This window comes from Myxocyprinus asiaticus, chromosome 18, assembly GCF_019703515.2.
Source record: "Myxocyprinus asiaticus isolate MX2 ecotype Aquarium Trade chromosome 18, UBuf_Myxa_2, whole genome shotgun sequence".
In the NCBI taxonomy this organism is placed as follows: Eukaryota; Metazoa; Chordata; class Actinopteri; order Cypriniformes; family Catostomidae; genus Myxocyprinus; species Myxocyprinus asiaticus.
Window position 1 is genome coordinate 12,959,698 of NC_059361.1, and position 25,940 is coordinate 12,985,637.

The 25,940-nt window shown below is 37.2% G+C and overlaps 1 protein-coding gene across 15 annotated transcripts in view; it reads right to left on the reverse strand.

Moving 5' to 3' along the window:
• Positions 1-25,940, reverse strand: part of st3gal4 (ST3 beta-galactoside alpha-2,3-sialyltransferase 4) — a 77,517-nt gene that overhangs the window by 2,899 nt on the left and 48,678 nt on the right. For 5 of the 15 annotated variants that reach the window (XM_051724034.1, XM_051724036.1, XM_051724033.1 and 2 more), the window contains 9 exons: positions 18,874-18,946; positions 17,209-17,298; positions 10,591-10,688; positions 9,291-9,354; positions 7,421-7,516; positions 5,546-5,599; positions 4,944-5,133; positions 4,673-4,810; positions 77-229 (listed from right to left, as the gene is read on the reverse strand). In XM_051724034.1, coding sequence (XP_051579994.1) covers positions 77-229; positions 4,673-4,810; positions 4,944-5,133; positions 5,546-5,599; positions 7,421-7,516; positions 9,291-9,354; positions 10,591-10,688; positions 17,209-17,298; positions 18,874-18,946 — 956 coding nt within the window. Of the gene's footprint in view, positions 1-76; positions 376-522; positions 791-4,637; positions 4,811-4,943; positions 5,134-5,545; positions 5,600-7,420; positions 7,517-9,290; positions 9,355-10,590; positions 10,689-17,208; positions 17,299-17,636; positions 17,770-18,873; positions 18,947-19,043; positions 19,080-19,231; positions 19,376-25,940 lie in introns of those variants that run through there. The other 10 variants (XM_051724045.1, XM_051724044.1, XR_007899749.1 and 7 more) reach the window with 9 other exon arrangements.

Consider the following 25,940-nt stretch of genomic DNA (forward strand, 5'->3'; position numbering starts at 1 on the left):
GAAGAGTCCATAATTTGAATATTAGCATGAATCATGGGTTCTTTTATGTGGGCACATGGGCACTTTTAAAACCAACCTTCATAGATTTCATTGTGTCTTGTCCATAGTAATGGATGGGCTGTTTCTGGTCTCTGGAATCTGGATATCCGAATCCAGCAAGGTGGATGACGTCACAGTAGTTTAGTGCAATAAACACTGCCAGAATACCAGTGGTTGGATGGATTGGCTTCTGATGGAGAAACAAAATCAGAGGAAGTGTGTTTGAGGTAGTCTGTTCAAGTGTCTGTCCTCCTGCAGGGGGTGGTTGAGTGCTTTCAGAAAATTATGACCAGCTTTGAACTTTATGTATCAGAGGTCTGCAACCATTTTCAGGCCCTGTTACATATTATACAAAAAGGAGAACTGCATTTTAAGCCTGGCCAATTATTAAATGCATACAGTACCATATTAATGTACTTACATTTCAAAGACATTCAAATCATCATTATTGATGTGTCATACACATTTACATTTTAAGTTACGTTTTAATGTGGTAGGGACCATGACAGATTTAGCTGAACTTAAGCTTCTTCAGCTTTGGTTGAAGTTAACGAAACATTGTATTTTTGTTAGTGCATATTTTCATTTGAAAAAATAGAGAGATACTATAAACCAATACAGGTCCCCCTATTGAAGACTCCTACTATAAATGTTTAAACATGATGAGTCATTTTCTAAATATAGCCTAGTAAAAATGTTGTATAATATACCCTTTAAAATGTGTTTGCAGTAAATTATCGCCTGAAGTCACCTGTTGGGTGGAAAATTTACACAGTAATAAAAAGTAAGAGAACAAATAAGAGAAAATAAGACAAAGTAAGAGAAAGTAATAAATATTTGCTTTTTCCAGCCTTGGCTGCTTAAATTGTGTCTTTATCTCTCTCCAATTGTTCCAAGTCATTAGGCTTTCTGGATTGCTCCATGATTTCTGCAGCTACTGATCTGTCCACTCCAATACAGAAATAAGCAAGCCTCCTATCTAAACAGACATACATTTACTCAAAGAGGAAAATCTCAGCACTTAACTTCCATTGGGAGATAATTTCAACAATAAAATGAACATTGTGAATCATTAAACAAGATACCTCATCTTTATTCAACCTGTAAATTCACTTTCCTTTCCAAATGTGGCAGTAGACAATTTGTAACACCATTACCCATGTGCTCTACCCTCAGGTTAATGTGTAACCATGTACAACACACACTCCATGACATGACTACTGTTGTGAGAGTTGCTGTTGTGTGTGTTTGTAATATATTAGCACTTTTAAATCTCACCTATTTTCACAGCTGAACTTCACTTCCCAAGCACTGAGATTTTGTTTTGTCCCGTGTTGAACTATTTTGCATATTTAGTGATATTTCCTTCTTCATCCTCTATTTTGCTGCTATGTATTTTGTATTTTGTTTAAATCTCTTAATATCATCCACTTTGTTATAGCAATCGTGAAGCCGCATTCACATGATTTGCATCAGGATGTCAACACACTGCCCAACTCAAGCATCAAGCGGCGATTTAAAGTTGCATCTGCACATGAAAAGCACAGCAGAGAACGGCCGATGACATACTATCCATGTTACTCTTACTGCTTCTGCCATATCTATGTGCTGGCACTGCCCATGTAATGCTACTTTACCCGAATTGTTCAGTAATCATTAGCTGATGCTTCAAAAGATCAGCAGCATCTGAGTAAAACATTTTTATTGTTTAAACTTTGAGTGGCACATCGACAGACCTTCCATGGGAGAACTCCAACAAGCTAGCCTGCCACAGCGGTCCCTCATCAGTGCCATGTTTCGCACACGGAAACGCTGTTGTGTGTGTTTGTGGTTTGAACATCCGTGTAATGTCCCCAGACATTGCAAACATTTCACTCTATTGAAACCAGTGTTCAGAATAATATGCCATAATCTAATATCAAAATTGGTAAATGAATTCATCACATAATTTTTTTTAAAACATTTTAAATTGATCGCATTTGTTAACATATATATTTAGAAACCTCTAATATATATATATATATAAGGGGCCCTATTGTTTATTTGAACACTTAGGACTATATGTAAGTCATTGCATTTGCTAAAAAAATGTAAAAGCAAGTGGCATTCATTTTAAAGACAGCACAAGCAAATATACAAAATTATATAAAAAAGAATACAAAGTAATAAATATTCTGTTCAAAATAAAGTCAAAAGTATTTAAAAAAAATATTTTTATAGAGATCGGACTCACAGAAAGCAATTTCCAGCCAATAATTATTTTAAAGCTGAACATACTGTAACTAGAAAAATTATATTCATTACAGATGTTTTCATGACTATTGAAGATTTAATTAATGTCTTTTCCAGCCCTTGACATCATAGTTACAAAATCCTGATATTTTTAGGTTTTCCATGAAGTGGTTTCAAAGTCACTGCCTAATCTTATGATTTCCTCCTAAATCTAATTATAGAGGCCACATGACTGGTAGCATTTATTACAAAGCTCTCTCTATCTACCCAAATGTTGACAGGCATTTGGCCATAGGCTGTGCTGGGGTTTTTGCTAATAAATGTCTAAAGCTTAAGAACAATTGAGACAATGTGATACTGTACTGAAAACATCACTTGCTGTTTTAGTCCTTTTTTACTAATAATTTTAGAAGCAACCAGCCGCACGTGCATGCACGTGTGTTCCACTCAATAGTGCTCTATGTTTACTGACAAAGTATCGCTCCATTTCCTGAGTCTCAGGAAGTCTGGCTGGTCGCACATAGTCAGCAGGGGTCCTGTCAGTGAGGTACACGGGAAGAAAACATTCTTAAGCGGCCACAAGAACAGAAAGAAATAAGAGACTACACGTGTTGCACGTGCTAGCAAATCACAGCCCTCCAAATATGCTGGAAAATATGACTGCCTGACAAGACTATGTGGAGGGGTATGCCTCCAAAAATGCAAAAGTACACAGAGGGGAATTTGGTATGTTTGTCGTCACTTTCAGTGTGCTCAGTTTAAAAATACATTATATGTGAGAAAACAGTAAAGACATATTGTGTGCGAGAGCACTTGGGTGGGGAGGAAGTGCAGTGTGCTTTGAGCCTAGACTGTGTCAAGTTAAAAATAACTTCAACTTTTATAAATGCATCTTGAGATACCTTGTTCTGTTCTGTATGTTATGCTGCATCTAGCTTCCCTTACAAAAAATCTAGAGTTCTGGCAAATTAGACGCAAACTTGTCACAAATTTGCTGCAAATTTGCCACTCTTTATTTCCACACGCAAATGAGCTTGTGATTCGCTGCAAATATTGGCGAGGTGAACCTGCAGCAAACCTTTGGCAACAATGGACAATTTGCCACATGTCTGCCGCAAAGCTCATATGCATGTGAAAATGATCAGTGGCAAGTTTTATGCCAAGTTTATGGCAAATTTGTCATGAACTCTTTGATATTTTAAAGGTTTTTTTAGCGCAAGAACGAGCTCGGGGTGAACGGCCCCTTAGGCAGCATACTATGGCTTTGTTTACACTGCAGGGAAAATCAGATTTTATTTTACTTTTTAGACCGACTTCTCAAACTGCTAGTTATTTGTGGCCAGATCTTATTTTTTTCTGTTCAGCCTGCATCGTAATGACGCAAACTTGCATAGGATCGTCATGCATGAGAATTTAGCAATGGATGTTTCGCAGATAAGTGCAATATCCAAATCTTAACAAATCATTTGCATATAACAACCTAAAAAAGGGAAAGGGTGGCATATGCAATGACATTTAACATGCCTTCTTGTCGCAACACCTGACGGTACAACCCTTTGCACAACAAATGATGAAAAAAACACATGAAAAATGATTTCACTGTTCAGTCTGAGCATATTAACAAAAATCTTATTTTTATCCAATCGGGATTGAGACTTAACAGGCCAAAAAAATCCAATTTTTGCTGCCTCTCTGAACAAGGCCAAACTGAAATGGAATCTTATAAGTCTAAATAGGGCAGTAATTTTGTGAATCATACAACTATCACTCCTCATTCAAAGTCACTGAAGATCTGACTCACAATTGATTTCAAGAGAGACTGGTGTTAGCAAATTGCTAAGCTAATGCTATGACAGTCTAATAAACATAAGAATACATAGCATACAGGAATATAGAGTAAAATCGTCATTTTCTTATTTTTTATTATTAAATTAGTACTATTTAAGTATGTAAGTGGCACAATATCCTTGCCTGATATGGTACAAAAAATATTGTTCTTGAGGTATCACCCTGGGATGCTTTTTAAACAGTACTGAAGGAGTTCCCATCTATGTTGGGCACTTATTGGCTGCTTTTCTTTATTATTTGGTCCAAGTCATCAATTTCAAAAACTTTTTTTTTATTATTAAATTTTAGTTTTATAATGAAATAAATTAATATGGTGGCACAATTATATTTTTGTCTACAAAACTAATTTCAAACATTTAAGTGTACACCTTCAGATCAAAAGTTTTTTAAGATCATGAGAAACATTTCAGTCAAGTGTTTCAAAACTTCTGACCGGTAGTGTATATGTTCAAATTGAACATCTGTTCTGCCAATGTAAGAGGGTTGCCATGGCAAAAAAGGTAATTAACATTACATACTTCACTAGGAGCCTGCCCATTTGTGGCAGTCTCACCTGATGCTTGCTTGGTTGCAAGGGAATTTCAAGAAGCTTGCTGGCTGTTAAGCGAAGGAAATATGGGTCCAGCACACGGATCTGACTGGTCCTGCCGAGCCAGATCTGAGGAGGAGGTTTCCAGAAACCCTTTTGGACCTAAATCAAATGCAGAGAGATCACAGTGCCTCATGTTAACCTGGAAACCAGATAAAACATACATGCTCGGTCAGGCACATGTAAAAACATAAGAAGCAATGGACATTGAGTAGTGAGACAGAGCCTGTATTACCCTCTTCTCATCATATAGGATCTCTTTGAGCCAGCGGAGGTCCTCCTGTTTGAAAGGAACCAGGACCAGCAGGGTGTCCGGGTCATTGTGAATACCCGGGTTAAAAGAGGCTGATTCGGGATAAAACAGACGCAAAGTGGTCTTGTTTCCCACATCCTCCTCAAAGCCTCTCACTGGGGCATCGTTCAGCCTGAGACACAGATATGGAGGAAAAGAAGAAATACGGCAAGGACAAATCAGAGTTGGAGATCCATGTTGCCTTCAAGTCATGTCAGAAACTACATTCCCCGTCATTCTCTGTGGCAGTATAAGCACGCTAATAAAACATAGGGCATCATTTACAGACTACTGCGCATACTTTGCTCTTTTTTATTTTTGCACTAGCACTAATACCGTCCTGTCTTTATTAGTACATGAAACAAAGACAAAAAATATATAAAATTGATCAATGTGCCATTTATTTAATTTTTTTTTCAATCAAATCACGCATATCGGATTATAATTTCTACTTCCGAACTCATAAGTAGGAACGAGTCATTAGAAGATTGGATCATTTTACTGACTTTGAATCTCGTCTATAGGAAACAAAATGATTAGTTCACCTTCCGACTGGTTCTTCGGATCTGAATCTTTCTGATTGCAATCTGTGATATTTTCTGAAGAGAAGATCAAAGCTGTAAATCCATTTTAAACAGTTTTGGACTTGAATTTTAGGCATCTTGCTTTATGAATATTCTTTTCAAATCATACAGACAACGTTGAAAGCATTGACTAATAGGGCTGCAACTAATGATTATTTTGATAATCGACTAATCTAACGATTATTTGATTATTCAGCGATTATTGCAATGATTAATCATTAGCTATTAACCGACTATTCAGTTTGTGCCCCGACTTAAATGGTTGTATTAAACGTGCTTACTAACAATAAAGAGGACAAAATTATCTTTTAAAAATACGTCTAAATGACATTCACTAAATTAAAGGAAACTTAAAGGTACTTTTTATTAAGTTTAATTCAGTAAAAAATTTACTGCAAAAATCCCATTGTTATCACGTGTTTTTGTCTTGTGCATTTTGTATATAAGTGTATTTTTTCATTTTGTTATACTTTTGCAAGTGCAGTGAAGACAAAATATACGTTTATTCAAGATCTATTCTCTAAAAGCAAGTCTAAATATCTTATATGCTTCTTCTCAGGTGAATGCATCTTTTTCTAAGGGATTTTAAAAAATACAGTTTCAATCTCTCCCCCTTAGATTGGGACATTTGCGCAACTCATAGAAGAGGCGCGGACCTCACAGAGAAATTACCATTTCGACATTTGTAGTTATTTACATGACCTGCTTCCGTATTATTTGAACTTTAATAAACCTATAATGCATTAAATGTAACTGCATTAAAGATGTAACGCCGGGGTGTTTCCTTTAAAGACGCTCGACACGCAAGTTTTGCTTCAGCAGAGCAGCACCTCCAGCTCCGCTTATTTCACAACAAGAGTGCTTCTGTATTTATTTGTTTTGTATTATTCCCTCATACTTTGCGATCTACATCACCTGAAGTTTGGAAAGTTTAGAGTGCATCTGGACTGTGAGCTGTGTAATTCTTCCTCTCCTCAGTCGGGCGTGAGCTGCAATGCTGCTCTCTCACCCTCTTGCACACAAATGAGATTAGAGAGGAGCTGTTCTGCTCACACCCCTGCTTAATGGGGACTTTAAACCATCAGGATTTGTAACTCAACACCAAGTCAACCAGCTCCCCTCTCCTCCCCCACCGTGATTATCTTCTGAGAACACACAGCATGGAGGGGCAGATAATGGAAAACGGCACTCAGCCAAATTCTACCGTTTGCAAGAGGTTTACAAGAAATAAAATGGCATTTGTTCATTCCAAAGTAGTCAAGCAGAGCTCTAATTACAGGAGGTATTGTTTAGTGAGCCTATTACATGCCACTCAACAGATCTATAATAATAAGAATGTCAAGTACAAGCCAAATTAATCGAAAGGATATTGCTCTGTAGATTAAAGGAAGTAAAATTACTTCAAATGATAGATGGAGAAAAAGGAGGAACAAATTACTAAAAATCTCAAAAGACAAAGCTCAAATTAAACCCCAGAACTGCACATAAACATTTTATCGGGGAACCACAAAGAATGTGGTCTCTTAAAGGGATAGTTCACAGAAAAATTTTGTTCCCCTTGTTCCAAACTGGTATGACTTTATTTATTCTGTGGAACTCAAAAGGGTATGTTGGGCAGAATGAGAGCCTCAGTCACCATTCACTTTTATTGCTTCCTTTTTTCTTTTTTTTTTTCATATAATTAAAGTGAATAGTGACTGAGGGTGTTCCATGGAAAAAAGAAAGTTATATAGGTTTGGAACTACATTTTTGTGTGAACTATCCCTTTAAATTTAAGACATGTAAATGTAGTAGATTTGAACTGCTGAGAGGTCAAAAGGAGGTGAAGGTCTTTACCTGATCACCACATCGTATTTGTTAATGATCTCCCCCAGTGAAGTGTTTTTAATGGAAAAGCTGTTTCCAATGACTGCACATGTCCTGCAATTTAAACTGTTGACACACAAAAACACAGTGTGAGATTAGATGGGCTCTTTGGTCACCTTTTCAAAGGTGCAAAACAGCCATTTTATATTTTGAACTGGATATAAAGCATAGACAGTTTAGCGGAGAAGGACCACTGGTATTAAAATGAATGGGAGAAATTGGAACACCCAATAGCCAATGGATGTAGCAAAAGAAGTCCTGCCTTACAGGAAAAAGAGACAATGACCTTTTAAATACAGGTATCTCCTGTCTGAACCAGCCTGAATTTTTTTTTTTTTTTTTAGCATGATCTGTGCTTAAGAAGCACAATTTATGATATCAGTGCTGTCAGATTTTACTGCTGATTTTAAATATGTTATTTGATTGTAATCTTGCCCAAATATTTTGGAGATTTCGGTCTTTCCCCATTAAAGTATATAGGAGCTGTACTTTTATGCCACTAGTTTACATTGAAAATAGCTGCCCAGCCAGCCCAGGAGTGATCAAAAGATGGCCATCTGGACTGAAATAAAGTCACCAAGATATTTTCAAATCTGAATAAGTATTAAAAACTTTGACACGGTTACACATTTTCACAGTTTACGAGTAGGGTACAATGGGGTAAAAGGCCCCGCGGGGTAAAGGCTCCATTGATTTTATTTTCTCTCAAAACACTAAAGAGCAACAAATCCACCACAGTACTTTCCAAAAACTGCAAGATTTTCCTGATCCATGTGATCTTTGTGAGTAGTGTCTAAAGTTTGATTTTGAGGTAAATTTGATCTTATTTATTATATATTTTAAAATGTTGCAAATTTATGTAGCTAATGAAAATCTCTGAAATTAACACATTTATTTTGAAACAAAATACTTATTTATCAGTTTCAGTTTTATTAAAGGTCATTAAATCAAAATATTTTTAATAACTGTCAATTAAGTAAAAGGATGGTATTTGGGGTAAAAAAGCCCCCCTGTTGCAGGGGCTAAAGGCCCCTATAAAACACATTGTTTTTAGTAAGTGGGGGAATATATTTGTTCAAAGTGGGCTCACACTGTCTGATCCAATCACAATGGAGATTAATTTGTTTATAGAATACTTGAAATTGAATAAAATGCCAAATGTGATTGAAATTAGCAGGAAATCCTGCACAATTTTCTGAAGAAGTTCTTTTGAGGAAGTACTGTATTATCCGAATTTGTTACTCAGAAAAATCATCTTGTTGTCTCAAAATTATTTGCATTAGTTGACAAATTTTGTACTATAACAATTGCCCCTAAATCTACACGATATCACTATAATGCCCCTTGGGGCCTTTTACCCCAAGTGTGGGGAAAAAGGCTCCCTCACCATCTTTTTGAAAAATAAAAATAAACTTAATTAAAGACATCTGAAAACAAGTATTATTACACATTTTTTTCTTCTGAGTAAATATGTCTTGTTTTAAGGATGTTTAGAAATTTTAGCATAAAACAAAGCAAAAATACTGGTTAAGAAAAGTATTTTTTGCAGTGCAGATGGCCACTTGGTTTCTGTTTCCCTTTTCAGGGATTGTAAGCCAAATTTGTTTGTTTGTTTTTTATGGTTTTCATAAAGTAATGTTATTTTTTAATATGCACAACCACACTGTTGTAATTCCTCCCACACTGGTAATATGTGCTTTAATTCATGCTACACACTGTACATTATAAGAAACTGACAAAACTGTCTGAATCTGAAGAATGGATTATCCACAAGGTTATGGGAGTTGGATTGTAGGTTCAGAGTTTAGATACTTGTGAAAACTACTCAGCTCCACGTTACCTCTCAATATATGCTGGCATTGTGTAGCTGGGAATCACTGCCAAGACTTTCAAAAGCAGGAGCTCTGCAGTAAAAAAAAAAAAAAAAGAAGAAAGTCTTTGGACAAAGTGTACCATTATAAATGTATCAATCTAGTGGAAGGAATCCATGCTGAGCACATGCTGTGCACAATGAATTTCTTTTCTTCTTTTGCACTAAAAACCTACTAACCATATGGTGTAAAAAAAAATATTGTATTAGGTTAACTAAAGGTTTCAAGTGAGGTTTCCGCAACAAGACTTGGGTGTTTATCAACCATGAACACTTTTGGCCCCATAGACTGACTTGTCAAAATTAAACTCTCTTAAAACACACTTATCAAACTGACTACTATTTTGTCTTCTAACAATGTCCAACAGTGGATATACATGCATCACAGCATTTTTTTTCTCTGAATCAGCTAATGTAATTTTTGTCAACATTCTGTGGTGGAAATTATATTTCAATCATGTTTTGAATGAAATGGCATATTCATGACTAATTTCATAACTAGCATTTTATGTCTCTTAAATACAATTAAATAAAAAATGTCACACTTTTTGCACAAGTTGTCAGAATACTGTCTTGACTGGAAATGACGCACCAAAATGACATGGATTTTTACCTTCGTTTTTCTTGTTTTCTTCACACATGCCTCATATTTATTAAGCATGCTCTTCACTTGCATTGTTGTCTCCTTGGTAAACAAGTACACTTACTTTGGATAAAACTTTTATCAGGGGTAAAATTGTTAGTTTTGGTGGAAATTACGGCACAACTAAAGGACAGTTGCAATTTGGGTTAAAATGGATACAAATCATTTTCAAGCAGTAGATATTGAATTTGTTATGTTAATCACATTATTTGTTTCTAGATACTTTTTTTTTTTTTTTTTAAGTAATACATTTTACAATTAATTTTCATATTTTTAAAAGTTATGTCTGGGTTTGGGACAATGGTAAAACCCTAAAATTAATACATAAAAGGCATTTGAAAAGTAGAAGAAAAAAAGGTATGGTAAAATGTTTCCAAGAACATTTTAATGTGACTTTTCTTATGTGAAAAGTTGATATCTATTTTAACAATAATCAGCTCTGGAACATAAAGTGCCCATAGTTTAAGGAAACACCCACTTATGTTTAAAAAAGCAAAATTGATCATGTACCCAATCCAGACTTAATACAGTATAAGCATTAGCATAATGAAGACTTTGCAGAAGATTTAACCTTTGTATTAAAATAAAAAGATTATAACAGAGGGCACAAACAAAAGCTATACATACCGCTGCCTTTAATACCATAGGGCAGAGCTTGAGTCGACAGATGTTCCCTCCAGAAGAAATCATTTAGCTTTAGAAAGAGCTCTGCTTTTTTGTTCATGCTGTTTCATTAAAAAGAAAATATGGCTTAAATATTAACAGAAAAATCAAATAGCTTATGATACATAGACAGACATTTAATTGCCACTGCTTATTACCTTCACACACTTACTTGGTGAATCTCTCTGTCCAACCCAATCCCTCCCCAATCCTGAACTCTCTTTTTCTGTTCTTGACAAGAAATATGTCTATGTGATGTACATTTTAGGGGAAGCTACTCTGAAACTATAGCTTGCAAAGCTACAAGCTACTCATAATTAAAAGTAGCTAAACTACAGCCAGGCTACATTTTTAAAGCAGTAGCTAGGTACACTACAAGCCAACTACTTTAGGGGACAATGTCTTTTTCAATATATAATATCTGATTATAAAACATTTTATGTGATCAGAGCTACATATGAATTACAATGTTACTGAAAAAGCTGCACTATTTTAAAAATAACAGAACTACTGTCACACTACTGAACTGAAGGTTAGTAGTGTTGCTACTTTTTAATTATCCCCCATCACTGGTGACATCATACACACAGTTTCATTACCGAAGTTAACCCCTGACCAAAAGTTCTGTTGCTGTGAATAGTTAAGTGAGTAGAAGATAAATTGATCTCCAAAAGGCATAAAGTTATAGATGAAACATTCTTTTCAACATTTTAAGCAAGATAAGTGTATTATTTTTGTTTTGCACAATTTTAGAGTGGAAAAAAAAAGGAAAGGAGCACCATGCAAATGTTTGGGCACCCCAAGAGATTTTAGCTCTCAGATAACGTTTACCAAGGTCTCAGACCTTAATTAGCTTTTTAGGGCTATGGCTTGTTCATAGTCATCGTTTGGAAAGGCCAGGTGATGCAAATTTCAAAGCTTTACAAATACTCTGACTCCTCAAACCTTGTCTCAACAATCAACAGCCATGGGCTCCTCTAAGCAGCTGCCTAACACTATGAAAATGTAAATTGATGCCCATAAAGCAGGAGAATGCTATAAGAAGATAGCAAAGCGTTTTCAGGTAGCCGTTTCCTCAGTTCGTAATGTAATTAAGAAATGGTAGTTAACAGGAACGGTGGAGGTCAAGTTGAGGTCTAGAGACCAAGAAAACTGCTCGTAGGATTGCTAGAAAGGCAAATCAAAACCCTCTGGAGTAGTGGTGCACTGTTCTACTGTGCAGCGACACCTGCACAAATATGACCTTCATGGAAGAGTCATGAGAAGAAAACCTTTCCTGCGTCCTCACCACAAAATTCAGAATGCCTGATGCATTCTGGAAACAGGTCCTGTGGACTGATGAAGTTAAAATCTAACTTTTTGGCCGCAATGAGCAAAGGTATGCTTGGAGAAAAAAGGGTGCAGAATTTCATGAAAAGAACACCCCTCCAACTGTTAAGCACGGGTGGATCGATCATGCTTCGGGCTTGTGTTGCAGCTAGCAGAATGGGGAACATTTCACTGGTAGAAGGAAGAATGGATTAAATTAAATAACAGCAAATTATGGACGCAAACATCACACCATCTGTTAAAAAGCTGAAGATGAAAAGAGGATGGCTTCTACTACAGTATAACGATCCTAAACACACCTCAAAGTCCACAATGGACGACCTCAAGAGGTGCAAGCTGAAGGTTTTGCCATGGCCCTCACAGTCCACTGACCTAAACATCGAAAATCTGTGGATAGACCTCAAAAGAGCAGTGCATGCAAGATGGCCCAAGAACACAGACCTAGAAGCCTTTTGCAAGGAAGAATGGGTGAAAATCCCCCAAACAAGAATTGAAAGACTCTTCGCTGGCCACGAAAAGCGTTTACAAGCTGTGATACTTGCCAAAGGGGGTGTTAATAAATACTGACCATGCAGGGTGCCCAAAACTTTTGCTTCTGGCCCTTTGACTTATTAGTTTTTTTGAAACTGTAAAAGATGGGAATAAAAAAAGTAAAATTGCTTAACATATTAAAGAAATGTGTCATCTTTAACTTTATGCCTTTTGGAAATCAGGCCATCTTTTGCTCGCTTAACTATTCACAGCAACAGAAATTGATCAGGGGTGCCCAAACATTTGCATGCCACTGTACCTAGGCAAAGCTGTAAGTTCAGGGTTAAGTTAAACCAGTACAAGCCAAAGCAGAGGGTGGTGACAAAATATAATTGTAAAAAATAAATACTTGTAATACGATGTTGAAACTAAAAGTGTTTTAAAAGTTTGTGCTATTGCACAGGGCCTCATTTCCCAAAATCGTGGGCTTAAGTAGATCGTAGAATCCATCTTAGATTTGTGGCCCATTTCCCAAAAGCATCATAACTTAAGAAGTACTTGAAAATGCTTTGGAGTAATCGTACAGTGCTAAGAGCATCTTAAAGACATAGGCTGTCTCTCGTTTGGAAGGCTGCGTCCTCTGGAGGTCACATTTGTCGGCCGCATATGTCATCGAGGCTGTCTCGCTTCAGAAAAGTGAGTAGGACACTTCGAATGCAGCCTTCGAATGTGACCTTCTTTCATGGGAATTCGGAGGATGCAAGAGGTGTATCCTTCGTGGGCACTCATAACCCACAATTCTTTGCTTCAACAGAAATGTCTAAAAAACAATGATGCCAATTTACCCGTAAATATGATGTTCAAATGCAAGGAATGTTAATTCCCAAGTTGAAGTACCTCAGTAGATGGGTGCAGAGTATATAATATGTATAATTATATTAATATATAATTAAAATAAAGTATCAGACTTTAAGTACACCTTTACATCATAACTCTCCTAAAATGTACCTCATACATTCCCTTCTAAAGGGACCTTGTTCCCTTCTCACTCAAAGCGCTCCCGCTTGTTAAAGAGTGGCGTGCTGTCACAGCAACCATGTTATGTTCTGTTTCCGTTTGTCCTACGAAAGCCGTCTCGTTTAAACGAGACTTGTTTAAAGGAAGACACTCGGTATACTGCAGCCTTCAAAGGACGCATCCTACCTAGCATGCAGCCTTCCAAACGAGACACAGCCGTAGGCTTATGTAGACACCTGCAGGACAGTCGCGAAATTACATGTACTACAATTTAAATACAAATAGTTACATTTTATACTGAGACTTTGATATCAGGATATGTGTTTTGTTTATTTTTATTTTAACAGACAAGTCTATTAATAATATTAGTAGTAGTAATAATAATAATAATAATAATAATAATGAAATGCATAAAATAGTCTAAATGGATGAATAGATTAATTAGTAAATAAATATAGTTATTTGTGTGGACTAGTTGGGAACAACAAAGTGGTGGCATGATTGATGCAGACAACTGTATAAATTAATATTAGAGAGAGAAGAAAAAAGTCATTAACTTACTGCCATGCATGAAAATCGTCCATATATATTTGCTTATCATCCTACATTTACTTTTATTCATTTGGCAGATGCTTTTAGCCTCGTCTCCTCTTCCTCTCTGACACCAAAGTCTCTCTCGCCAGCACTACAAGTTGTGTAGCACCGCAATTGCAGCATTGCTGTTACCTTGTAAAGGGTACTCCTTTAATTATTGTGCCATACGACTCATTCTCAAGTCTTTTAAAGCCATACAATTGTTTTGTGTGAGGGAAGAGACTTAAACGCAAGTTCTCATTCTCAACTCTCTGATGCGTAAAGGATATGTTTATTTCAGAAGTAGCCTATATCATATCTCATTTGAGTCTTTTCTTATTTTACCTGAGAAATTTTATAATTTTCTTGACAGGATTGTGAGCTGTTGTTTTATTTTGATTAGAAAGGTAAGATAGTCAGACTTTTTCAGTGATTCATGTTAAATTGTTCAGTGGCCTTTGGCAACTGTGATATTTTGGCAAATGGCTCATGTTGATCTTAACCTTGCATTATACTGTAACTGTGACATAGGCCAATAGAGACATAACCTCACCTTATTGGACCAAATGAAAATGGCCCCTGGGTTTGAACATTGAACTGAAACATGAGGAATGATATTTGCTTTGGCTTCTTATGTCTGACAGCAACATGAATCAGGGACAATCAGTAAATATCACTGACCTTGTCAATGTTCAGTACACTGTTAAAGGTCTCCAGTGACTACAGCAGTGTTTCTTAAACTGGGGTCTGCGGAAGCCCAGAGGTATGTCCAGGGGTTAAGTTTGGTTATTCAAGGTTGCGTTACCCTAAGATCTGGTGTCAGAGGTGATGGGGGGTGTTGTCGGCTGAACTGTAAGAGACTATGGCTGGGTTTCCCCAAAAATGTTGCAACTTAAGCTTTAACAATCATCTTAACTAACATCGCTGGTTATTTACGATGGAGTAACGCCTGTTTCCCAAACAGCACATATATCGCTCATTATAAAGTTGAACTTAAGTGCTTTGTTACGGAAGCTGTCCAGTTTTAACTGTTCATGAGATGGATAGCCTGAGGGAAAAACTGTTCTTGTGCCTGACAGTTTTAGTGCTCAGTGCTCTGTAGTGCAGGCCAGAAAGCAACAGTTCAAAAAGTTAGTGGGCTTGGTGAGTGGGGTCCAGAGTGATTTTTCCAGCCCTTTTCCTCACTCTGGAAGTGTACAGTTCTTGAAAGGAGGGCAGGGGCAACCAATAATCCGCTCAGCAGTCCAAACTGTCCTTCGTAGTCTTCTGATGTCTGATTTTGTAGCTGAACCAAACCAGACAGTTACTGAAGTGCAGAGGACAGACTCAATGACTGCTGAGGAGAACTGTATCAGCAGTGCCTGTGGCAGGTTGAACTTCCTCAACTGGCAAAGGAAGTACAACCTCTGCTGGGCCTTTTTCACAGTGGAGTCAATGTGGGTCTCCCACTTCAGGTCCTGTGCTGATCGTACAGGTGCTGGAAGTGAATTGTCCCAGTCTCACTAGCTGCTGCCTGTCCGTCAGAAAGCTGGTGATCCACTGACAGATAGATGTGGGAACAGAGAGTTGGGTTAATTTAGTTCAGAGAATAGCTGGGATGATGGTGTTGAAAGCCAAACTGAAGTCCACAAAAAGGATCCTTGCATTTGTCCCTGGTCTGTCCAGATGTTGCAGGATATGATGCAATCCCATGTTGACTGCATCATCCACAGACCTGTTTGCTTGATAAGCAAATTAAAGGGGATCCAGAAAGGGTCCGGCGATGTCCTTCAGGTGGGCCAACTCCAGTCTCTCAAATGTCTTGATGACCACAAACATCAGAGCGATGGGTCTGTAGTCATTAAGTCATGTGATCTTGGGTTTCTTTGGGACAGATTGGAGAGCTTCACACCAAGGCGGCCATCCTCGGCGCCATCTTGTATCAAAATTAATTGATTTCAATGCGATTTTTTCAACACTTTTTTTATCCTCTGAAATAGTTTACAATGGCTTTCCAATGATCAAAATATATGAATACAATTTATTAAATGCCCCATTGTCTTTAATAAAATATGAAAGATGCCAGAAAGATATGTTTAAGTTGCACTTAATAGACTTAAGAGCGGTTCAAAGCTCTTGTTAATTTACGAACGTTTTTATAAACTACTTAGATAACGATGCTTTTGGGAAATAAGCTTAGAGATTAAGAACCACTTAAAGGAATAGTTCACCCAAAAAAGAAAATTTGCTCACCCTCAGGCCATCCAAGATGTATCTGAGTTTTTTTCGTCATCAAAACAGAATTTAAGACTTTTAGGATTTCATTTCAGGCCTCCTCCACTAAACAATGCAAGTGAATGTCCTCCATTTTTTGATGGTCCAAAATGCATATTTAGGGTGCATCAAAATAATCCACACGACTCCAGTCGACAAATAAATTCTTCTGAACCCAAACGATTAATTATTTTGAGAAACAAAACAATACTTATATACTTTTTAAATACAAATGTTCACTTCAGTACATCTCTGTGACGTGCACTCATGAGAGGGATGACGTAAACTCGTTAGTAAGGTCACGCGTCACGTGGGGGAGGAGTCAGGAAGCACGTCATTGTTTACATTGATTTGGGGTTATGAATGGAATCCTTGGTTTAAAAAAGTTTGCGAAACCCTGGACTACAGCGTATGCAGCCAAACCAGATACATGTGCTAGCAGACAAATAAATAAACTAGTATTTATTTATACACTCAGTGTATATCTGCCTATAAACACTCAGCTGTGTAAACTAACAACGATTTTGTGGAAAAGGGAAATTTAAGAGAAGAAACAAGCGAGAAACTCTATGACATGAAGGGTCACACAATTCTTCCAATACACTGTCATTTATACTGTCATACCGTACCCCTATTAAACACCTTGAAATTAACTGAACTGTAACAACAGTGAGTCAGGCACAATCACCCAACATCAGTGTCTGACCTCACCAATGCTCTTGTGCCTGAATGGAAGCATGTATTTTATTGTGATGTCCAGCACTCAGCCAGTGTTCTGAGAGTAGACAGAAGCTTTACATCATTGAAATGTATCACTTTATGTATCACAAATGTATCACTTTTCAGTTTCTGGTGACTGCCACGCCATATTTTGACGCACATTTTCCCTCCAACATCTCTGTACATTTACACATTCACACTTGCTCACAGTTCACATACTTAAAGTTGAGACTCTTCCACTTCCTCTGTGAGCGATAACTGTCACATCCAGAAACGGTGGACTGAGGGGATTTCCCACTGCCTCCATAGCTTAATGAAAAAAAAAAGAAAATGATGAAATCAAGAAAATGGAACCCCCCCCCCCCCCCCCCCAAAAAAAACAAGCTTGTTGTAGAATAATAATAATAATAAGTGCTAAATAACTCACAACAGATCATTGAACTATTGAAAATTAATGCATATTGTGGTACTGAGACAAGGATACATCTCAGGTATGCATTAATTTTCAACAATTCAACAGCCTAGAGTCCATTTACATTTTGTAATTTAGGTTAATGAAGTGACACAATTTTTTTTTGTCTGCGTCTATAAATTATTCAAAAATACATTAAAAATGTAATTCACACAAAACAATTACTTGAAGTCACCTCTTCTATGATGAACATGTTTTCAATTAATGAGCTCAAAGTCATTTGTATATTTTTTCTGGGCCTTAAAGTCAAAAATGTCATGTGGTGTAACCGTCCAAATCCACCGTAAAATCCAAAGTCTCATTAAAAGCTGAAATTCATGAAAAAAGAAATGTTGGCATGAGTTGTGCTGAATACTCTTTTATTATTACAATGTATTTCTTTAAAAAAAATATATTTAATATTTAAAAAACTTTTGTCCACCAAATCAAAGTCATGTGGCACAACCAACATGTAGGTAGAAATGTTGTTGTCATGTGACAAAAATCATAAAACAGATCTCTTTAGACCCATATGACTGTGTGTGAATATTTAAAAACAAGTCATTATTTTGTCATATCATTAAATATCAATATGTTGACATTTTAATGAAAAGGTACATTTGGTTCAGGTCATTTGGTGCAACCATGAAAAATCTTCTTGATATACTTGACATAAAGATTTATATTTGTAAAAAATAGTTTTCATCTTGAAACATATGTTTGAAAACTTTTTTGAAATGAATGATGAAGTTGTGTACACTCTCGTGTATTCAAGGTGCAAGGAAACTATTTTAATACCTTTTACATGCTGGCTGCACCACATGACATTTTTAAAGTCATTAAATAATTTTTGTGTACAAAATACTATAAATGTTTATCAAACTATTTGTAAAAACAACATGAATTCAAAAATTACATGTCTACGACTTGAAACTAAAATATTTCTCATTTTTGTCACCTTGGACAACTTATTTGTCAATGACCCATTTGCATGGACTTTTGTTTACTGTCTCTCTTGTGTGTAGGACTACTTTCTTGTTCATTTTCTTGGTCAAGCCACCATTTCTAGTTCAAAACTTAGACTGTTTCTAAGCAGTCATTGTGGTAAAGTTATGTGTATGGTTACCTGTATTTCCTGGCTCTCAGCCATACACATGACTTAGTCACAGTATTACACACTAAAAAAAATGTGCTTTATATTGTAATATCTAAAATAAACAAAAATATTATTTAACATCATCTGAATCAACTTTGCTTTTTCTGGTTATTTTGTTATGGTAGAATATTACAATTCAGCCTGGAACTGTGAAGTTAAAAAAAATAAAATAACCTCAAAATGTTTGTCAAATAATAAGAATCAAGAATTCAACAATGCTGTAGTATAAGCAAAGGGAACATGATGAGATTTGATGCTATGAGGAGACAGTACTGACCTTTCAATGTAGAACTGGGAGTAGTAGTAACAGATGAAGATTAGCACAACAGGGAGGAGTCTTAAAAACCATGCTAGGAGAGAAAGAGAGACAAAAAGATTTAAACAAAGTATGTACACTGTAAGATTCGTTAAAGGAAAAGTTCAACCAAAAAGAAATAATTCTGTCACCATTATTCACCCACATCTCTTTCCAAACTTGTATGACTTTTCATCCGTGGAACACAAAAGGAGAAATTTTTGAGGAATGGACTGGTTGTTATTTTTCATACAATCACAGTACAATGCATGAGGGCTGAAGCTTTCAAAATATGCAAAAAATCCATATATGTATCAGAAGTGGTCCATATATGACTTACGTGGTCCAAAGTGGTCCATATACGACTATATTCCAAGTCATCTGAAGCCATGCGATAACTTTTACTGAGAAACACACTTTAATTTAGGTTTGGAATGTGGAAGTAAACGATAGAAGGGTAAACTTGTCGGTGAATGGGAGACCACAGAAAATATAAATTTTGCTTACAGTTTGCTGTAACAGCAAAATAAAAAAAAAAAATTAAAAAATTAACTTTTACGCTTTCACAGCTTTCCAAAAGATGAAAAAGTAAAATAAAATAGAGAGTGGTGGATCATAGCAGTCAGAAGAGAGAAAGAGGCCAGATGTTTTTGTCACTCCCTCAGCAGCTGTTTTAGAAACCTAATCGCAGCTGTGGTAACTTGTTTTATAAAACTTATTCCAGGATAATAAAATACAAAGTATAATGTTATTAATTTGCTGGAAGTAGACAGACAGTAATTTGGGTTTCAAAGAACACAAGGGTATGTAAAGGATGACATCATTTTATTTTCTAAACTATTGCTTATGCCGAGCAGAATAAAATACATTTTTATCAAGGCATGTTAAAATCATGCTGCATGTTAACTTTTGTAATGTTCACAGTATCCTGCATCCTAAGTTGTTGTACATGACAGTTGATAAAGAAATGGTGCATATAATGTGTACAAAAAAGTACACATTTTAGTACCAAAAAAGTTTGAAGAACGACCCAATCGTTCCTGTTATAGATTCACTGCACATTATCATAACCACAGTCAGGGGCATAGCAATCATTTAAAAAGTGAGGGGACAGAATGTTTAGCGCAACATGAAAATAAATATAGAAGATATATATTTTTAGGGCTGTCAATCGATTACAAATTTTTATCTAATGAATTACATGATTCACTAGTGAATTTTAACTTTTGCATTTATATATTTAGACATTTGCTGTATGAAATACACAGCGTAAACACATATGCCCTGTGAAAATGTGGGGGGGGACGAACTTTGGTTTTATTGAAAGTGACGTCCCCTGCATCCCCCGCATATTCTACGCCCATGACCACAGTCTCCCTCTTTGCAGTTTCTATGCCTTCATACTATTTTAATAGAACTAAAAGTTTTACCTCATAATATAAAATGAGAATCCTTGCGGTCACCTCATTGCTTCACAAAAAAACACACTCTTATTCAGCAAACATTTACAAACCACCTGAGTGTCTCACAGTTTCTTTAAAATAGCAGAGAAGAGGTTTTTCCGGATGCCATGCGAGGATCGGATGTGTGAACGGCGAGCTCTGCGCACTTTGCTAGTTTTAATACTTTTTATGACATAAATTGGTGAGATTCGATACACTCTGTTCCATAACTGTTCTAGGAGGACAATATGTCAAAGAATTCAAAATCCTCGGGCTCTGGAGACATTAAAAGACACTTACATGCTCAAGCTGATGCCCCCAAGCAGGCCACAAGCCTGGGAGTCAATTATTCAGAGAGGTGCGGGAAATGTGGTGAGAGATGCTGAACATGTTGGCAATGCTGACGAAAGTCATTGCTGACTTGGAGGATCTTGCTGTGATAGAGTCGATCGATCACTGCTATGGAGGCAAAGTTCACTAATGTGGTTACAAGAGTGGGGGATGTCGAGAAACGGATCGATTACCTGGAGTCATTGGAGAGGGAATTATCTGCTAATCCGCTAGTGACAAAAGTGGATTTGGAGCATGTCTGTGAGAAGTTGGAGGACATGGAGAACCGTAGACGGTGGAATAACGTCCGTAATGTTGGAATCCCTGAGGGAGCAGAGGGACAGGATACGGTGAAATTCCTGGATGGGCTCTTTCCGAATCTGCTCGACATAGCAGGCCATAAGCTGGAAATTGAGCAAGCTCACAGGGTTCCTGCTCATCTATCCGCAGAGGGAGACAGGCCCCGATCAATTCTGGCCAAATTTCTGAGATCGTCTGATAAATATCTTGTGTTACGTGAAGCAAGGAGTAAAGGAAGGCTTTCTTGGAAGAACCACAGCATTTTCTTGTTCCCAGACTTTGCGAAGTCGACGAGAGAAGCATGATCGATTCAAGGAATGCAAGAAACATTTACATCAATGGAAGATCGCTTTTGCACTGATATTCCTGGCCAAATTGAAAATAGATGCTAAGGATGGCCGTAAAACATTCACATGCCCACAGCAAGCGATGTCCATCATAAAGTCAATGGAGTGAGCAAGTCCAGCTCATTGTACTCACTGAACATTCGCTTGACTGTTTGACGATTCTGCGTGCTTATTTTGTGCTGGTTCCACCTAGCGGCTGGAGTTTATTTTGTAGAGCGGCACACCTTTGCGACAGTTTTGTGGATGAATCTACATGCTCGTTGTGCTTATTTCTCCTGTTGGCTGGGGTTTATTTTGTGGAGTATTTGTTGCAAAGACATTGGAGTGAGTGGGTCATCTTGTTTTACTCACGTTGTAGCTGAGTGGACCGGCTCACTGAACATCCGCTTGACTGTTTGAGGTTCTGCCAGGGGCTGGAGTTTATTTTGTAGAGTCACACCTTCAGCACAGTTTTATGGATGAAGCTACATGATCTTTGTGCTTATTCCATCTATTGGCTGGAGTTTGTTTTATAGATTATCTTTTGCTGTGTAATTCTATCTCATAAAATTTGTATAGAAACTTGACTTGAGCCTTGAGCAAGCCGACGGCAAAGTTGTCACGGGGGTTCTTGTAGGCGTACATGGACTGTTTGAGTTTGGATGGATGGACGCCAGATAGCACTGTTGTGCGCGTGGTTAATGCGCACACTTTTCTTTTTTCTGTTTGTTTAGTTCTGGGGGATGTTCAGGTTTTGATTGTCGCACTAACGTTGGAATGTGGTCTTTATAATCTTCTTTTTGACACACAATCTATTTTTTTCTTATATGTCAAAATGTCAAATGTTAGTATGACTGGATTGTCTCTCTCTATGTGGAATGTGAATGGGTCGGGGCACCCCATAAAAAGAAGGAAGGTTATTTCTCTTCTTAAGCGTAAGAAATATGATATAACGTTTCTTCAAGAAATGCATCTTTCTTCACATGAAGCTGAAAAATTTGGAAAAATATGGGGTGGGCATTTTCTTTTATAGTGCTCGAGTAAGAGAAGGGGAGTCATTATGCTGATAAGTAAACACCTACAATTCAAATGTCTCAAACAGAGTAAAGATAAATTAGGAAGAGTCATTATTGTTTTAGCTGAAATTCAGTGACAGTCTTATTTTGGCTAATATTTATGCACCTAACGTTGATGATCAGGGCTTTTCTTATAGATCTTGAAGGGATGTTGCAAGTCGCTGGCACCCCTCATGATACAATACTGGGAGGAGACTTTAATCTTTTGATGGACTCAGTCCTTGTTCACAGTGAAGCAAAGTGTGCAAGCCCCCTAGAGCAAAACTGACGCTTCACAGGATGTGTAAACATCTTGGTCTCACAGATATTTGGAGAGTTTTGAACCCATCTGGTAGGGACAATAAATTGTATTCATCAGTCCATAAGATTTACTCTAGAATAGATTTATGTTTTACACCTAAGTCCCTCATTTCATCTGTCATTGATTGCTCAATTGGACACATTTTAGTCTCAGATCACGCCCTGGTGTGTTTAGAGGTATTTCCACATATGAAGAAAATGAAATCATAAAGTTGGCGCTTTAATGTATCCCTTTTGCAAAATCCTGAATTCCAACAAATGCTAAAGGCTGAAATCAATGTCTATATGGAGACCAAGTGGTCCTCAGTATCCTCTGTGAGTGTGGCTTGGGAGTAACTTAAGGCGATTCTTAGGGGCTGGATCATACAGTATGCCGCATTCACCAAAAAATCCAAACCACAAGAACTCGTGGAATTGGAAGGGAATATTAAAAGTGACAAGGCAGAGCTGAAGTGCTGAATGTCATCTAATGGCCTCAGAGAACTGACCCGATTGAAATACAGATATAATACTATTTTGGCTATTCAGGGCAAGACAGTCATACTTTGAGTTGGGGGACAAATCAAGGAAGCTTCTGACTAGATATATAAAACAGAGAGAGTCTTTTTCTACCGTTCCCTCAGTGAAATCTACTAGTGGTGAAATTTTTACCTTGGCCACTGATATTAATAATGTTATTAAAGAATTCTATCGTGATCTTTATAGTTCCACATCTTTGTCTACTGAAGAGGATATTAGAAACATTGTGGAACCATTAGAACTTCCTAAACTGTCGGCCGAGCAAATACATTTTCTTGATTCTGTGATAAACCTGGAGGAGCTTGGCGAGGTAATTAAGGCCTTGCCTATAGGCAAGGCTCCAGGGCCAGATGGCTTTGCTGCTGAATTTTTTAGATCTTATGCTACAGAACTGGCTCCACTTTTGCTAGAAGTTTATACGGAATCATTAAAGAATGGAAAGCTTCTGCCAACCATGACACAAGCCCGGATCAGTCTGATTCTTAAAAAGGACAAAGATACAATCGAGTGTAAGAGTTACTGTCCAATTTCCCTTATCCAGCTAGACGTTAGAATTTTGTCAAAAATTCTGGCTAACCGATTAATTTATGACATCTCTTATATATATAGATCAGGTGGGGTTTATTTGGGGCCGTAGCTCTTCTGATATAATTAGGCGTTTCATCAATATCATGTATTATTATTCATCACCAACCCCACTAGGTCTATGCCTTGCCTCCACAGAATTATTAATTCCCTTTCTAAGTTCTCAAGATACAGAGTTAATTGGTCTAAATCCAAAGCTTTGGCTCTGACAGCGTACTGCCCGGTAACGGCTTTTCAAAAGGGTGCCTTCCAGTGGCCCAAACAGGGCATTAAGTATTTGGGTATTTTATTCCCAGCAAATTTGCATGATTTAGTTAGAGTTAATTTTGACCCTTTAATAAATAGTTTTTCGAGCGATGTGGGCAGGTGGGCTTCATTACATTTATCTATGGTTGGGAAAGTTAATGTTATTAAAATGAATTGTATTCCAAAATTAAACTACCTGCTACAATCTCTCCCTGTAGATGTCCCCCTCTCTTATTTAAAGCAATTTGATAGCATAGAGAAGTCCTTCATTTGGCATGGTAAACATCCCAGATTTCATTTCAGTAAGTTGCATAGGCCGATTGACAAAGGTGGGCTATGCCTACCCAAGATTTTGTTTTATTACTATGCATTCGGTCTCAGACATTTGTTTCATTGGTCGCTTCCACCTGAGAGAGCCCCTCCCTGGTTTTGTATTGAACAGGAAGTTCTTGCCCTCATTTCGCCATTGCAAAGCCTTTCTATCAAACTAACCGGAGAAGTTAAGTTACACCCCATTATCTCACATTTGCACATGGTATGGACAAAAGTGTCCAGAGTGTTTAATTTGGACATTTATTTAAATGTTGTTTTGAGCATATGGCTGAACCCAAAGTTATGTATTAATAAGTCCACCTTCTGCTGGACAGAATGGATTGTAAGGGAGGTTCATACACTCAGTGACCTATATGAGAGTGGAGTGTTGAGATCCTTTGAAAACATGGTTCAACATTTTGGGATTCCCAGGTCTCAATTCTTCAGGTATTTACAGCTGCGCCACCTGCTCTGTACTATATTTGGGAGTAGCATACACCTCCCTAGAGTGGCAGATACTCTGGGAGTGGTGATTACTGCTTTTGGAAAAGTCATGAGGCATCAGTGTATTACTCCCTGCTAATTCAGAGTCTGGGGATGGAGCTTCAACTTCTCTCAAGAGGTTATGGGAGAAAGATTTAAACTTGGTATTGGAGGAGGGAGTGTGGGCTAGGATTCTAAAAAATGTCAAGTCTACATCTAAAGATGCAAGGGTGCAACCTTATGCAATTTAAGATTTTATGTCGATTTTATTGGACCCCCTCTAGATTGTACAGGCTTGGTCTAAAAGACACACCCAGTTGTTGGCAATGCCAATCAGACGATGGGGACACAACCCATGTTTTTTGGTGGTAGGTTAAGCTCCAAGAAATTTGGTTGAGGGTTCAGAGTTTTATGTGTGACATATTGGGCACTCAAATTACATTTTGCCACAGAATCTGTAGTTTAGGCAATGGGGCGGTCATTAATATAGGGGATAAATGCATAATAAATTGGGTCCTAGCCAGTGTTATGATCAGCAGACAGACTATTCTTAGGGGATGGAAGTCAGCTGGAGTGCCCTCATTTCAAGAGTGGTGCACAAAGATGGGGAGGGTAGCAGCATTCAAGGAAATGTCATGTAGAAGGCTAGCCAACTTAGATTTATTTAATAACAAATGTGGAAGCTATTTGGCCATTATGGAGGGCTCTCGGGGAGGGGCAGTTGAGAAAGAAGTGTAGTTTTAAATGTGTATGATATATATATATATATATATATTTTTTTTTGTGTATACTCAAGTGTGACCACAAGGATATTTGTTGAGGGTCAGGGTGGGGTTGGGGATTGGGAGGGGGAAAGGGAATAATGGGGGTTAAATGTTGATTCTGTGAATATATGTTTTGCTTTTCTGTGTCAATTGTGTGAATCAATAAAAAGAGTTAATTGGAAAAAAGATATCAGAGCACAGTTCTTCAGTGCAGAAAAGTAAAACTAGAATAAAAAGCCAATTTGAATTAAAAAAATTTAAGACTTGATTAAGTCTCTTTCAATTTAAAGGAATCCCAGAAAGCACACGTACATGTCCGAGATGTCTGTTTAAGATATTTTCTTCCAGAAAGCATTGCATTATAAT